Here is a 16,953-nt window from a genome sequence, read left to right as displayed (position 1 = left end):
TGGCTGGTTCAGTCATTGGAGCAGGTGATTCTTGATCTCCGGGGGGGGGGGGTGCATTTGAACCCCACATTGGGTATAGAGATTACTTAAAAATAAAATCTTTAAAAAAAATTTCCCTCTTTGATTCTGAAGGGGAATTCAATAATTATTTGTAGCTATTAGAAACATGCTAAGGGGAATTATTAAAGTAGGTTTGAAAATTAGTGAAACGAACTCATGTAAGATGAAACTCAAGATAAATTACTACTTGAAAAGTTGGCTGCAAAGGCAGTGATCTCACTTTTAAAAATACTTTTTTTCCCGAAGTTTGATCCACATACAGAGAAGTGAACACTTCGTAGGTCTGTATCTGGGTGAATTTTCACAAACCGAACACACTTGTGCAACTAGCTTCCCGATCAAAGAACAGCACACTTCTTGTAACATACCAAGAACTGGTTTGTTTGTAGGAGAAGAATAGGGATCTGGTTGGAAGAGGTGGCTAAAGAAAGTATCTTGAAACTGGGTTTGCATTGGAAGCATAGTTGTATTTGAGATGTTCGGGCTCGGGCTGGTGGGGACTGCAGGCTGAGGGTGACACATGGAGCTGCCACAGCTTTGGGTGGGACTCTCATGAGGGTTCACTCTGCCTCTGCCATTTGCTTGCCGTATGATGGTAGGCAAGATTCTCAACCTCCCCGAAGTGTCTACAGTTCTGAAACAGTAATCTCTATGCAGACAGCAACTCTTTTGTTCACTGGTACTCTCTGAGGGCTTGTTATGGTGCCTGCCACACAGGAAGCCCTAAACAAATGTTTTTAAAAATGAATAAAACAACTAATGAATAATACAAAGTACTTGGTACAGTCCCTGGAAGATGCTGAATAATGTAAATGAAAGTCGCAAAACAACCATTGACCCAGTAATAACATATTTGTGAATATATCCCCCAAGAAATCATCCCACGCAAAAGTAACTTGCATCTATGTATATGTGCATAGATATATTTTATATGTAAAAAAGCACGGTTGCTAATTATGGTGCTGATGCTGGGGAAGTGACTCGGAGACCCTGCTGACCAGGGAGTATGGCTGGGCAATTATGAACTGTTGAAGCGATGGGAAGCTATCTAGCTAAAACCTGGCGAATGTGTAGACTATGTTGAAAATCAACATTTAAAAGAAAATCTGAGAAAATGTTGAGAAGACATCTATGTGTATATTTATTAGAGAATGAAACGGAGTAAGAATTTGGAGTAATAACATTTAGAGACGATTACACTTTTTTTTCTATTAAGTTGCTTCAGAGTTTTTGGACTGGCCTACTCACCCCCACGTGCCCAGCCAAGGGAAAGGAAATGAAGCACCCAACCCTGTTGCCAGGTGGGGAGCTCTCTGTGGGCTCAGCCGTCTGGAGCAAGGCCTACTCTTGCTGTGATGTCCTTGCTAGACTGTAGGGGGTCACTGATGGAAGTTCTAGCGGGAGAGGAATCACTGAAGAGCATGATGCTTTCTTAATCATCTAAGTGTGTTCAATTTGTGGTCGAATCAATTTCCTTAATGAATGAATTGGCTGCCACTAGTGCAGGTCCTTTGCCCAAAGCTCTTTTGAGGAGGATGACTTTTAGATGTATTCCCTGTAATTGAGAAGCCACCCTTGGTTCATATTTTTCAAAAAAGGTAGCTTGAGGATTCCATCAACATTTCAACATAAGCTGCCTCAATCAAAGGCCAGATAACCCAGAACTTGCAATAATAAGTTAATAATGGTCATAATTTCCCCTTAGTTTTATATTGTGCTCCACGGTTCTGAAGAGGCTGTGTGTGTCTCCCAATAAATGAGAGGGTATTTCTGAATGTACAGTTGTGTAAAAGTCCAAGCACAAATTGTTGCTGTGTTATTATCATTTCCACCTGATTTTTATCAGCCCCCTGCAAAGAAGGGAAGGCAGATCTTATTCCAGTTTTGCAGAGGAGGGATAAGCATAAGACGGCCAACTACTTTATCAGGGTGCGATGATGGTCACATGAGGGGTCTGCGAGGACAGATTATGACAACACAGAGAGGACTTCTGATCTAGCAGTGGGTCAGGTCATCAGAGAACATTTTCCAGAAAGGTGTGGGAGTTGGGGGGATGAGTGAGGACAAATAGAGAAGCACAGAGTATGTCCAAAGAAGGATCACTAGGAAGAACGGGTGTCTGTTAGTTGGGACAAGAATCAAGGCCAGAGTGAATCCGGGATTTCCTGCTGGATAGCCCTCAGCTTTCCAGGAGATGACGTGGATTAGGGCACCTTGTCCCTATGCCCTCCCTCTAGTCTGCCTTTGTCCTTTTGCGGCGGTAGACAGAAGCTCCCTCCTTTCATGGTTGGTTGCCTTTGGGAAATGAAGCCTAGTCCCCACGTTCCCTCCTGTGTGAACCATCCAGGACCCTTGAAGGGGTTCCTTTCTGTGAAAATGATGAAAAAGAAGAGAAAGGGAGACAGAAATCAAGTCACTGTGACCTGAAAGCTTCTGAGATTGAAGGTTCGTTTGGTTCCAGTGTGACTTAAGTCTTCCCAGGGTCACTTGATGGCATCACTCATGATGCTGTTTGAATTCACTCTCAGTAACTCTTCTGCGTGAAGAGAGAGAATTGGGGCACCCCTGCCGGTTAACCACTTGTGTAGCACCACTGAAAAACCACACCTATTTTTCACCTCCTGGCCCTTGTAGGGAGAATTTCTCATTTTAGAAGAAATTCCACTGAAAGCACGTCCACTCCCCTTCCATGCTGATGGTGGGACCCACAGAGGCTCTTTTGCAGGACACACCAGCTGGAGATGATCTGTCATGTTTATATAGGGTTGTGCTCCAACCTGGATGGAGGCCCTCCCCTTCCCTCTCCCAGCTCCATATTTAGCCATCTGCTCAAGGCCACATGTATCACCAAGGTTTATCGTCTGTCTTTACTGCTACAGAACGATACAGAGGTTTATGTTCTTGTATTCACTGAGGCAGGTCATGAAGCCTTCTCCTTTGGCCTCAGCTTTAATGGAACCACAGAGAAAGCTAATCTTGTCTAACTGATTTACAGTTTGGAAAACTGAGGCTCTGAGAGCTGATTTGATGTGCCTCTTAGTGCTGGAGCTGGCTGGGAATGAAAGGCACTGACTCTTGGAAACTTGGTAGATGGCAAAGCTCACATGGGAATTTCTTTGTTCACATCATATTTTTGTTTTCATGTGGCAAGAAATCCCCCTTTTCTTGGTCATCATGACTTGCTATAAGATATACAGGGCAGTCTTTGGCAGAGAAACCTCTATCATGCTACTTCTAATTCCCCACTTATAATTAATCATTGTTTAGCACTGTATTTAGTAATTATTATTTGACAATGATATTAACAATAGGGACTACTTACTGTATGTTTGCTATGTGTTGACTATGTACATACAGTATGTTATATTATGCACTATGCTAGGGATTTTTATACTTAATGCTCTCAGGAACCGGGTGATGTGGATATTATTACATCGATTTACAGAGGAGGAAATGGAGAGTTAGGGAGGTTAAGAAACTCTGCTAAAACTCTGTTGCATAGGTGGTTGGTTGGGAGCCAGGATTCAATTCCAGATCCATCCAACTTTAAAGCTGGTGTTCTTAACAATTTTGCCTCATTGACTTCTTATTGCAGGTACTTACTCCGGAAATTTGGCTTTTAGTCCATCAATTGATTAGAAAGATTTTATTTAATAACCAAAAGCCTGACACATGAATATTTTTTCCTAGTTCCAGTCCTGCTCCATTGGCATTAAAATAAAACTAAAAAATGTCTTAAAAGGTCTTGGTTTTGGACCATGTAATGGGAGGGGGGGAGTCACAAACGCATATATTTAAGTCATCTGTTGGTCTAAACAGCTAAAGTCTGAGACCTGACAAAGCCCCCCAAGATCATGCTCAAAGGTCTGGTGACAAAGAGGTAGGTATCCAGGACCATGATGCATGCGAGTGACCCACTGTGAGTCTTCAGATAGAGTCTAGCTGAACAGTTGACATCCCAGCCCCTGTGCCATGGACATTCAATATTTGGCATTTTATTTTTTTACTTTTATTTTTTTTAGAGAGAGAGCACACACAAATGTGAGAGTGGTGGGTGGAGGGGCAGAGGGAGAAGGAGAAAGAAAGAATCTCAGGCTCCCCAGTGAGCAGGGAGTCCCACTTGGGGCTTGATCTCAGGACCCTGAGACCACGACCTGAACCCAAACCAAGAGTCTGATGCTTAACTCATTGAGCCTCCCAGGTCCCCCAATATTTGGCATTTTAAATAAATAGTAGTGGGAATACATAACATGATGGTTCCTTATTGGTCCCATGTGCCAGGTTCCGTGCTAAGACAGACTCTCCACCTGCTGAATATTTACAATAATTGCATAAAGAGGTACTTTTCTAATTCTCATTTTTATGAAGAAACCATGGCTCTAAGAGACTAGGTAACGTGGTCAAAGTCACCAGCTCATGTACCGTTAAAAAATGAATATGTGAAAATCATGCAAATTATGTATTTGATTAACTCATTTGCAAAGACTATTAAGTCTAATTAAACAAACAGAGACTATAGGTTAATAAGAATAAAGATTTCTTGGAAGGGAATGGCAAGATTTAGAAGAGTGATTTTTTAAAAATTATGTTTTGAGGGGTGCCTGGATGGCTCAGTCAGTTAAGTGGCAAGCTCTTGGTTTTAGCTCAGGTCATGATCTCAGAGTCCTGAGATTGAGCCCCACACAGGACTCCCTGTTCACTGGGGAGTCTGCTTGAGGATTCTCTCTCTCCCTCTCCCTCTGCCCCTTCCTCCCTTCTCTAAAATAAATAAATAAATATTTTTAAAAATTATGTTTTGAGGCAAACCTATACATTGCTTTACATGTGACAGGTCAGAAATACTGCCAGTGGGGGAGGTTATAAGCCCAGATTGTATTAATAACCTTTACTCTGAATTTTGGTCTAAAAGACCTTTCCTTTGTCTAAGGCTGGGCTGGCCTGCTATGACGTCCCTCTGCAGACAGGACACTGTCTCCAAGGCTGAGCTCATCGTCTGGAGCTCTCACACCTGTGGTGAATGAGAATGTATTTGACCCTTCCACAAAATTCAGATGCTGTCATATTTATGCAGCCCAGTTTAAATGACCTGCACTGAATGGGGTTGCTTTTAAGCAAGGTATTTTGTATCACCAGGGCCTAGCAGAGTTCCTTATACATAGGTGGCTGTTTCGAAATGTTGGGAAAAAAGAACTAATTCAATCCACACAACATCTCTGAGAAGTGGTTCCTCAGTTTATCACATTCTTGCAGATGTGTATACTGAGCTCGGAGATGAAGTCATGTGCTTCAGGTTACGTATTCATATCGGTTATGGAGCTCGATGTCAGATACAGACAGTGCCAAGGACAGTGTCACTTCTATTGCCTCTGTAGCCGATTTTTGGCAAAACCTCAAGAGAAAAACCACAGCAAATTTTTAGAGTTCTGGTGATTTCTTTTTCTTTTCTGTGACCTCAGCATGAATTCCCACATAAACCAAGGACTGGCTGATTAATCAATAAATGAAGGGAAGTGCTTCTTTTGTCACTCATTACACTTCTCTTTCTTTCAGTTCCCAAAGTGGCTGGGATCCATTAGAAACTGAAGCTACCGTCTGCAGCCTTCCCCACTTGGGGCAGAAGCCGATAGAGAGAGCTGTTCCTGTTCGAGAGGGTGCTGTTGGAAAGTGAGCATTCACACATCAGGTTGCTATTGAGGTTTTTTTCATGTTGATATCAGAGCAGTTGCTGGTGTTTTTATCACTAAGCTGATTTAGAGATAAAACCAGCTTCTGCTTCTTGACTGGGTGGAGTTGTGGGCGTCTGTGATGGGGGAATGTGGACAGTGGGTTGGCTACACGGAGGTGAGCCATGTGATTAATCAGCGTGTCAATGAGGAAGCCCCCGTCTTTAAAAAGGGAAAGGGGAGCCCTGGGTGGCTCAGTTGGCTGAGCATCTGACTCTTAATTTCAGCTCAGGTCATGATCTCAGGGTCGTGGGATCGAACCCTGAGTCAGGCTCTGCGCTGAGCATGGTTCCTATTTGAGATTCACTCTCTTCCTCTGCTTCGCCTTAGCCCCCACTTGCATGAGCACGCTCGCTCTCTTAAAAAAAAAAAAAAAAAAAAAAAAAAAAGAAAGAAAAGAAAAAAGAAAAAGAAAGTCTCAATTTTCTCTCTTTCTGTTGCAGTTGAAGATCGGCCTTGGGAGGTTTTCAATGTAGCTCGTGCTCACCTTCAGATGGACGGAGAGAGTTGCTGTCTGAAGTCCTGAGAACACCACCCCGTCTGGGTTTCATCCCCTGGGTTGAATGGCATTTGCTTCAGCAGGCCACTGAGGGCTCTTTTACTTGGGATTCTGAACTTGTAACTGGGAATCCAGGCTGGGAAGATGCTGAGTTCCATCAAGTGTGTGTTGGTGGGAGATTCTGCTGTGGGGAAAACCTCTCTGCTGGTGCGCTTCACTTCAGAGACCTTTCCTGAGGCCTACAAGCCCACGGTGTATGAGAACACGGGTGTAGACGTCTTCATGGATGGCATCCAGATCAGCCTGGGCCTCTGGGACACAGCCGGTAATGATGCCTTCAGAAGCATCCGCCCCCTGTCCTACCAGCAGGCCGACGTGGTGCTGATGTGCTACTCTGTGGCCAACCATAATTCTTTCCTCAACCTGAAGAATAAGTGGATTGCTGAAATCAGGAGCAACTTGCCCTGCACCCCGGTGCTGGTGGTGGCTACCCAGACTGACCAGCGGGAGGTGGGGCCCCACAGGGCCTCCTGCATCAATGCCATAGAAGGAAAAAAACTGGCCCAGGAAGTGAGAGCAAAGGGCTATCTGGAGTGCTCGGCCCTCAGCAACCGGGGGGTTCAGCAGGTGTTTGAGTGTGCCGTCCGAACAGCCGTCAACCAAGCCAGGAGACGCAACAGAAGGAGGTTTTTCTCCATCAACGAGTGCAAGATTTTCTAACTCCCAGAGACTTCGCCCACGCTCGTTTACTCCCTGCAAAGACGAATAGGGACAGAGAGAGCAGGCAAGCCAGCAGGGACTCATGCTCTTCCTAGGTACGTCCTGCACAGCACCTCCCTTAGGATACAGTTGGTGATGAGACTTGGCTGCTGGCTGTTTTCATGAAATACACTCTACAAATGAGCCGCTTGCCCAGTCCGATTAGAAGGTTCTGTAATGAAGATTTCCGTCTTTGATTAAAAAAGCAAAATAGTCACTGTAATTTTGTTTTTTGTTTTTTGTTTTAGTCACTGTAATTTTGGATGATGAAGTGAGGTTTTCAAAGCAGTCCATATTTAAAGACACATTTTATTTAAGTAATAACAAAATGTATAGCTCTTGTATAGAGTTAGTTTTTACTTTTGGAAAGTCTTTCCCTACATGCTCCCAAACACAAACTACTGGTTGAATGAAATAGTCCTCTGGCTCGTAGTGTTTTCCCCTGAACTAGTGACTTCGTTGAGACCACCTGCCTTCTAGATATTACTAGGTCATCAAATTTTAAAATGACCATAGCTTGATCCTTGCAATTAATTTTCCATCCACCTGTTATTCAGAGTTGTATATACAACACAGTTCAATAACATAAGATTCTTTAATGCTGCCTAATTAAAAATTAAAATTTTAAACAGCCAGCACTAGATTTCCCTGTAATTATATTTTTAAAGGCATTTCTTATTTATGAAACTATCTTTTACCCAAAGACGTCCAAGTGTGCACTAAGCATTCCTCCTTCATTCACCAAAATAGACGGAAGGAAAACCTTCCAGGTAGGGAATCAGACTGCTCCAATGGAACAGAAGTGAGGAAGTCTCACTTTCATTTCAGGAACTGGTGCACTTTGCCTGCTTCTTCCAACACCATGGCTCCTAGCTGGTTGTAGGTCTTCTGAAGAAGAGCAGGCTCCAATTTCTGTATGACAGTAATTTAGCAAATTTGCTATTTGAGTGCTAAACTGAGCTGGCATAGCAACATGATTTATTAATGTTAGGATCCAATCCAAGTAATTGAGAAGATGTCTACCTACATATGTGTAAGGGGGAAAAAGATAGGGACTTACAATTTTCATTATTTCATGAATATGAAACACCTGAGTGAAAAAAACCCCCACAAATTCCAAGCATAGGAAACAAGCAAACTGTATAGCAATTGTTCAGATAATGAAAAGTTATCAGGAGAAATATTGAATACAGAAGGACATACCTCTCCCCACCCCAAGCCCCGTTCTATCCAATAGCTTAACAGCAACAGTATTGCTCAGCTGTTAAAGTTGAGATAGAGGACTATGTAACTGGAGGGAGAAATTGTCAAGGTGGCCGCCCAGGTATATCATTTGCTCACCTAATTGAATAAAACTTAGAACTACTCTGAACCACATTTGTTGAAGTACATCATTGTTTTAGCACAACATGGCCATTGTATACAGATAGTAAGAGAGTTGGCATGAACGACTGTGAATAACTTAGTTAACTAACCCAATTTTTTAGTTTCCTGATGTGCTCAGTCCTTTATGCTATAATCAGTGTAAAAATCAGATTTTTGCTCATCCCCAGATTCCTTTCTCCTCCTCCTCTTCTCTCATTCACATCCAGGAAAAGGCCTGGTACCTGGATCTTACTCTCTGGGGTCTAGGGTTCCCTTAATTCCCTGGGACTGACTGACATATCTGCCTTCACCCAGACATCTCCAGCCCTCTGGTCCTGTGGCTTGTCCTCACCTCTATATCACCCGTGTGCCTGGCTTAAGAGCACCTGTATCCAACTCTCTTCACTGCACGTCCAGAGGGCTGGGGGGCTTGAAAGCTAACAGGCAAGAGAGGTGAGGACAGATCATCTTTTCTGATTTCCCTGTTGATCTTGATCCTCTCCTTCAACATATGAACGGTCTTAAATCATTCATGTAGGTTTTCCTTCAGGGCCAGTCTTTAGGGTGGAGGGGTATTTAACATGTTAGCAGGAATGAATTTCTACTTACTAAAATTGGCTGTCTGTAGGCTTTTCGTTCGTTCTTATTGAAGGAAGGTGGAAGAGGGGGTTGTCTGAAAATGGGAGGGCCCCAGGACCTGATTCTAAGTGAGGGAAGAGGAAGGAGGTGATTCCACAGTGGAAGGGGAGGAAGACAGGAAAGCCAGAGAGGGCTCAGTCATATGGCTTTGCCTTCACCTGGGCAGACACACATGTACGTGCTCTGCCTGTTGGCAGGAACCAAGCTTCAAGACTCCCTCTGGGAGTCCTCACAGGTGAGACTAGGAATCCATGTATAAGTCCTCCCCAGGGACCTGGCTGAAGTTTAGGCCAACTGGTGTATCACTTGCTGGACTGTGGGTTCTCAAAGGCAGAGGCACCTCCTATGCATCTTAGTGTCCCCAGGGCCAGGCCCATGGAAGGGAACCATAGCTAAACAAAGTAGTGTTGGATTGACTTGGAAAGAGAGCTAGGATTTGGGCTGCTATGCTGCGAGGTGGCTATGAGGAGGAAGCAGGTGCTTGCCAGCCTAGCGAGGTGGGAAGTGAAGTCATCATGTTCGAGTCCACACGGTGTATGTTCTACATGAGTGTGTATATATTTTGTCTGCCTAGATTCAGGCATATGTTTCTTGCACTTCAAAACTCACTGTACCATGTTGTAGACTATTATGTGTGGATCCTTAACTGTTCCAAGTGGCAACATTAAATATGCTCGTTTACATTAAAGACTTGATTTGAGTGCTTGAATAATTCATCCTGTTCAGTGTTACTTTATATTGACTGCCTAAATGGGGCAGCAGATGGGCACCTGGGTGGCTCAGTAGGTTGAGCATCTGACTCTTGATTTTGACTTAGGTCATGATCTTGGGGTCATGAGATGGATCCCAGCACTGGGGAGCTTGTCTAAGATTCTCTTTCAGTCCTCTCTCTGGCCTCCTCCCCCGCCCCCCACTGCCACCCTCTCACGCTCTCTCTTTCTCTCTAAAGATAAATAAATGGGGCAGTAGAATCGAGTGTGATGAAATTAGGCTGAGCAATAAGAAAGCCAAAAGCATCCTAATGGTTCAAGTTCATTGAGTGCTTCAGGTGTGCCAGGCACTATCTAAGCACTTGAGTGTGCATAATCTTATCAGATGGTGTATAGGTGGCCACACTAATAAATACCATCTTACACGAGGAAACTGAGGCTTGGCATGTTGATGTGACAAATCTAAGGCCAGAGAGCAGATGAGTGACAGCACCAGGGGCCTTGAGCAGATCTGTATGACTACAAAGCTCTGCTCAAAACCGCTATGCCCCATTTCCTCCCAGAACAGCCCAATTGTATGTATGGCATTGTCACATCCGATCTCATGCAGCCTTGTAGACCCCACCCCCGCCAGTCAGGTGGCTTATATCTTAAAAATCTTTTTTAATAAAATATTCCAATCTGATCTCAGTCCTCCCTTTTTATTTTTCTTTCTGGTAATGAAAACAGGATCCTCCTTATTAACAGAGCATCATCATTTGCAAAAAGCCCCTGCTCTAACCCTTGGCTTATAAGTACAATTTCATAGGTTGATTGTTTGTGAAACGGCAGAGATGAAATATATTATATGATGCTATAAAAGGTTGGAAACGATTCTCTTTTTCTTATTTCACTTTTCCATCTCTCAGGTTTCACATATTTCCTCTGAATGAGGGAGTGACAGGGGAGAGAAGAGCCTGGTTCTTTCCTTTTAAGGCTTTGGTAGTGAGGAAGGGCATTCATCGAGTATGTGATCTGGAGAATTATGATAGGCAGAGGGGACAGGCCATGTGTGAGTGCTCATCCTGAATGCCAAGAAGGCAATCCTATGAGTTGAGTTGGATCAGAACAGCTCAAGGGTGGGCCTTATTTTTGCTCAGATTGTATCTGTTCTGTTAAAGCAAAATATAATCATTGGCCAAGATCTTGAGCAGTTTTTTTTTTTTTTTTTTTTTTTTTTACCAGAAAAGATAAAATGAACCCTAGAATTTACTTGTGATATAACTTCATTAAGATTACTTGATTCGGGATCCCTGGGTGGCGCAGTGGTTTGGCGCCTGCCTTTGGTCTGGGGTGCGATCCTGGAGACCCGGGATCGAATCCCACGTCGGGCTCCCTGCATGGAGCCTGCTTTTCCCTCTGCCTGTGTCTCTGCCTCTCTCTCTCTGTGTAACTATCATGAATAAATAAATAAAATCTTAAAAAAAAAAAAAGATTACTTGATTCAACCTGAAGTCCACATCAACTTTTTTGATAGATTCTAAAATATATTCTGACACTGAACGTAATGCTTAATGGCAGGTAAAGAGCCATCAGGAGGGAGTAAGAGGCCAGATGATTATGGTTTATCTTGGAGTCAGAAGATCTGGGTCATGTGTGTCTTTCAGTCTCAGTCTCCCTGTCTTAAAAAAGATACTTATTCCTGGGTTACTCTAAGAATTAGTACAGTAATGATTGTGAAAGTGCTTTATGTTTGTAAACTGTTGTTGAACTGGTGGTGTCATTATGTTTTGGGGGGATTCTTATGCAGAAAGAAAGAGTATGTTGATTAATCTGAAAAAGCAAAAGAAGAGTTCAAGAATTGTGTGTCTTCTGATGACATATTTATATTTAAGAAGCTCTGCTATTACCCATAATATATAACCACCCCCCCAACTATGAATCAATAAGAAAAGACAGCCTAATCTAAAAATGGATATTTCTCAGAAGAGGAGATATGCATGGCCTGACCAATAAACAATAGAAAAAGTGCTCAATTAACATGAGTAGCCGGGGAAATGAATATAAAATCCACTTTGAGATATCATTTTCATACCACTATATTGGCAATTAATTAAAAAGTATCACTACCAAGTCTTGGCAAGGATGTGAAACAACTGGAAATCTTACATGATGTTCTTGGGAGTGCCAATTAGTATAACATTTGGCAACACTTAGTAGTGCTGTGTAGCCTATATCCTTGACCTAGAAATTCCATGCCCTAAAAATATACTTGCATAGATTTCCTGGGAAGCATGTATGAGAACGTTCTTACCATCATTGTAGGTAATAACAAAAACTAGAAAAAACTCAATGTCATCAACCAAAAGTGACTAACTTTTAGTATATCGCACGCAGAATACTATACAACAATAGAAGTGAATTAATTATAGCTGCATATATCAATATTGGTGAATGTAAACAATGTTGAAAAATCAAGTAGCAAAATAATATATACAATATGATTCCACTTAATGAAATTCAAATGCAAGCAAAACTTAACAATGTAATATTTAAAGTAATAAAAAAAACCTTTTAAAGCATGGGAATGATTAACACAGCGTTGAAATAAGTGGTTACCTTTTTCTGGGCAGGGAAGGGAATATTCCTGAGCAGGGTCACCCAGGGGTGTCACAAACATTAGTAATGTCTCATTTCTTAGGTTTGAGAAGTAGGTACATGAGTGATCATTTAATTTTTTCTGTTATTTAGTCTTCAAAAATATTCTTATGTGTTTTATACACTCTATGGTGTGCCTGATACCTTTCATAATTTTAAAAGATTTTTAAAAGTTCAGATTCTACAGTAAAATTTGGATTTGAATTCCAAAGCTGGAATTTAAAAAAATCTGAATTTAAATTCCAAAGCTAGATTTGAATTCCAGCCCTGCTACTCACCACCTTTGCAGCCTCATGTAAGTTAACTAACCTGTTTGTTCATCAGTTTCCTCCTCTGTAAAATGGAGACAACATTACAAGGCAGGGAGGATTAAAGGAATTCGTATAGGTAAAAGCTGTACAATGTCTGGCACATAGTAAATGCTCAGTAAGTGGCAGCTTTGTCATTTATCTCTCACATTATCTACCTCAGAGCTGGGAGGACCCTTCTGTTTTGTGAATGAAGACACTAAGATCTTGGGACTTAGATCAACACTTGCCCAAAGCTCCACAAGTTGGTAGCAAACCCAGACTGCCTCACTCTTCCTACCAACCTTTTGGGTACTCTTTTCTCTAAGCATCATGAGTAGAGAGATTTTCTTTCCCTTGTTCACTTTTCATAAATCTGCTTTTCAATCCAGGTTTCCAGTACTTTATAATTTGCTGTATTGTTTCTTTTTTTTTTTTTAAGATTTATTTTATTTATTCATGAGAGACACAGAGAGAGAGGCAGAGACGCAGGCAGAGGGAGAAGCAGGCTCCATGAAGGGAGCCTGATGTGGGACTTGAACCCTGGGACTCCAGGATCATGCCCTTCCTGAGCCAAAGGCAGATGCTCAACCACTGAGCCACCCAGGTGTCCCGCCGTATTGTTTCTTAACACAGAGCAGGTGCCTCTAGTGTCTTACAGAGGGATCAACAGAAGCTCAGTTCCCTGAAAGGAAACAGATCTCTGTTCATTTATTTATTCATTCAGCATTGACTAAACTCCTTAGCTTCTCTATGGGGGGCGGGATTCAGAGAAATTTGGAGACTTTATAAGAGGTAATGACCGAGCACATCCCCATCATTGGATTTACCATGTTGTTTCATAATTATGTGTTCTTTCCCCCATCGGACCATGACCTTAGCACCACTACTGGAAATAGCCAAAGTTCCTGCTTTTGTGGAGTTTAGTAGCCAGTTGGGTAGGATAGGTATGTCTGTGTAGTTAATTAGTATGTAAGCAAAGCAGATAAATGTGGACGGGTGATCAGTGCTATAAAGAAAATGAATTAGGAACAGGGAGAGAGAATATTCGGTAGTTTATTGTTTTGAGAAGAAGCCTGGATGGCGTAGATATACCACATCATTTAAAAATAAACGACTCCTTGGGACGCCTGGTTGATCCGAGGCGGGGTCCTGGGATCGAGTCTCACGTCGGGATCCCTGCATGGAACCTGCTTCTCCCTCTGCCTATGTCTGCCTCTCTCTCGGTGTCTCTCATGAATAAATAAATAAAATCTTTAAAATAAGTAAAAATAAAAACAAACCACTCTTGCATCACCTGGGTGGCTCACTGAGTTAAGCATCTGCCTTCGCTGTCTTGGGTAGTGATCACTGGGTTCTGGGATCGAGTTCTGACCCATGCCAGGTTCCCTGCTCAGTGGGGAGTCTGCTTCTCCTTCTCTCTCCCCCCATCCAGCCCAGCCCCCTTGCTCCAGCTGTCTTATAAATAAATAAATAAATAAATAAATAAATAAATAAATAATAATAAAATCAATCTTAAAAAATTTTAAATACACACACACACAAAACCCCCAACCACTCCTCTGAAGAAGCCAGCAGGCTTAACTTTTTCTTTCCTGTCCCCGAGAGAGGGACACACGTGCTTTTTGCAACCATCAGCGTTCTGTCCCCAGTTCCCTTCAGAAGTGCCAGTCCTCACTGGGGGTTCCAGCCCACCCGCCAGTGGGCTTAGCACAGTTCCCAGGCCTGGCCAACAGGCTGGCACAGACGGTGACATAACTTACAGAAGCAGGGGAGTGCTGGGGCCTCCACAGGCAAGCGTTTCCCCCGGATTCTGAAAACAAGGAAGGAAATGACTAGAACGCAGAGTCTAGATAGGACTCGAAGTAGCGCCCAGAGCCTCCTGCTGGGCCCTAGGAGCGGTTCCAAGAACCCGCAGGCAAGGTCGCAGCGCCCGGGAGCCCGCCTGCCCACCCGAGGCCCGGCTGGCCCTTCCGGAGAGAACACAGGGAGGTGCCTCACCTGCCAGGGCAGCTGCCCACGGAGGCCAGCAGGCAAGGGCACAATTTATGAGTGAGTCACCGCAGCTAAGCCAAGGCGGTTGTTGGATGGCAGAGCTGTGGCCTCAGGAGACCAGGAGATTTACGGACATATTTAAAAAAAAAATCTTCAGAAAGTCCCCAGTAATCATGGCACAGATGCACTTCTCAAATACATGTCCTCTTTCTCCTCCTCTTCCTCTTCATCATTTTCTCTCTGCAGCCAGGTACCCCCCCCCCCCCATCCCTGATTGCTCCAGGGTCTGGAATGGGGCCATGGCCATGGGAGAGCTGGGCTCCATCCCTTGAGTGGGCCCTTCCTCACTCTCAACATCTCACATATTCATTCCGACAGCTCTTTAGCAATGTCCGAGGGGTTTCCCGTGTCTTACTGTAATAATTGCCAGTATTTACTCAGCACTCTGTACGTTATCAAGCACTTCATGGACATCGTCTCACATGACCTCACAACAATGCTGTGGGGTTTTTATTGGGCTCATTTTGCCGGTGAGGAAGGCTAATGCCTCATCCACACACACTTAACTGGTGCTTGGCAGAACTGGGATTGTGCATAGATCTTGTGGCACAAACTTCCCCCTTTCCCCTCTGTTGGGCTTCCAGCTGAGGCTCAAGAGGACCCTACCCTGCGAAGCAGAAGTGAGAGAGATGGGGCCCAGGAAGGCGAGGTGACCCGTCTGGGCTGCACACCCACTTGCTGACCAGAGGCAAGGTCTCCATCTCCAAGCCCTTGCTGCCCTTCTTACCCTCCTTACCACCAGAACATATTTTTTTAAAAAATTGGTTCCTCTACTGTGTGGTTGTCTACTAAACACTCATTATGTGGGCTAGACATAGATTATATCTCTGTTTGACAAATGGGAAGGTCTGAAAGAAGGAAATTATCTGTTAATCCAGGCCCCAAACCATATCTGCTTTAATTCTCTGGATATTGCATGCAAACACATTAAATATTTTCCCTCCTTCTGTTAGTATATGTTTCCACTGAGAGTCTGCTATTTAAATCAACATGGCTGCAACATTTTCTGCTTCTCTATTATTTTTATTATGTCATTACTATTGTTATACTATATAGTATTACTATTTATGTAATAGTTTTTAAAGATTTTTCAAATTTTTATTTATTCATGAGAGACACAGAGACAGAGGCAGAGACATAGGCAGAGGGAGAAGCAGACTCCTTGCAGGGAGCCCGATGTGAGACTCGATCCCAGGACCCCAGGATCATGACCTGATCCAAAAGCAGATGCCCAACCACTAACCTACCCAGGCATCCCATGCTCTCTCTCTTTAAAATAAATAAATACAATCTTAAAAAATATAAAAACCTCTCCATGCCTCCTTATCTGTATATGAGATAATAAATAAATTTTATTTATTTATTTATTCATAGGAGACACACAGAGAGAGGCAGAGACATAGGCAGAGGGAGAAACAGGCTCCCTGTGAGGAGCCCAATTCGAGACTCGATCCCAGGACCCCGGGATGATGACCTGTGCCAAAGGCAGACGCTCAACCACTGAGCCACCCAGGCACCCCTATTTATGTAATGTTTGTACTATATTATGTTATGTGTTATTATTATTCTTATGTTACCAGACTCACACTTTTGGAGTTAGAACGGATGTCAGGAAGGATTGAGCTCAACCTCATCACTTTACAGATAAGGAGACCGAGTCTCCTAGTTGCCCAAGGACACGCAGCTGGTTGTAGGCAAAGCTACTACACTAGGACTTGAGTACTCGGTTCTGGGTGCTCCTCCCTCTTCTCTCAGGCCTCTGACCTTTCAGCCTCTACCTTTGAGCTATGGACTCTGTGTCTATCTGTTTCAGGTTGGAGTGATGGACATTTAGAGGTTTACCCTTTACTTAAAATGTCAGGGGCATTGGCAGGTGATTAAAAAGAAAAAGAAAATGTCAGAGACAGAGGCCCCCACATGAAACCAGAAACAGTAGAGAAGCAGGAAGACACAGGACACAACAGCCAGACGGCGGCTCTGCGTTGCCCATTACTAACAAGCTCAACAGCCAGAGCTATGGGCCTGGAACAACTCATGGTCAGGACTTGAAGAATCCTGGGGGGACCTGAAGGATCTGTCCCAATTGCCCCCCCAAATGCTCAGCAGGGATATCTGCAAGCCAGCCTGGTTGGGGCAGGTTAAAGGAATCATAAAGGAAATAAAGTCTTTACATAGATCTCTCTGTATATCTGTTCCCCCATCATATAAATGTATCCTTA

General features: G+C 43.4%; 1 protein-coding gene across 1 annotated transcript; it reads left to right on the top strand.

Moving 5' to 3' along the window:
- Positions 1-6,424: 6,424 nt before the first annotated feature.
- Positions 6,425-7,264, top strand: RHOH (ras homolog family member H). Its single transcript, XM_049108664.1, has one exon. It carries the CDS (start codon positions 6,427-6,429, stop codon positions 7,000-7,002), a length of 576 nt encoding a protein of 191 aa, XP_048964621.1. The 5' UTR covers positions 6,425-6,426; the 3' UTR covers positions 7,003-7,264.
- Positions 7,265-16,953: the final 9,689 nt, after the last annotated feature.

Source organism: Canis lupus, chromosome 3 (genome assembly GCF_003254725.2).
Source record: "Canis lupus dingo isolate Sandy chromosome 3, ASM325472v2, whole genome shotgun sequence".
NCBI classification, from domain to species: domain Eukaryota; kingdom Metazoa; phylum Chordata; class Mammalia; order Carnivora; family Canidae; genus Canis; species Canis lupus.
Note: the sequence above shows the minus strand (reverse complement) of the source record. Positions and strands in the feature narration are given on the sequence as shown.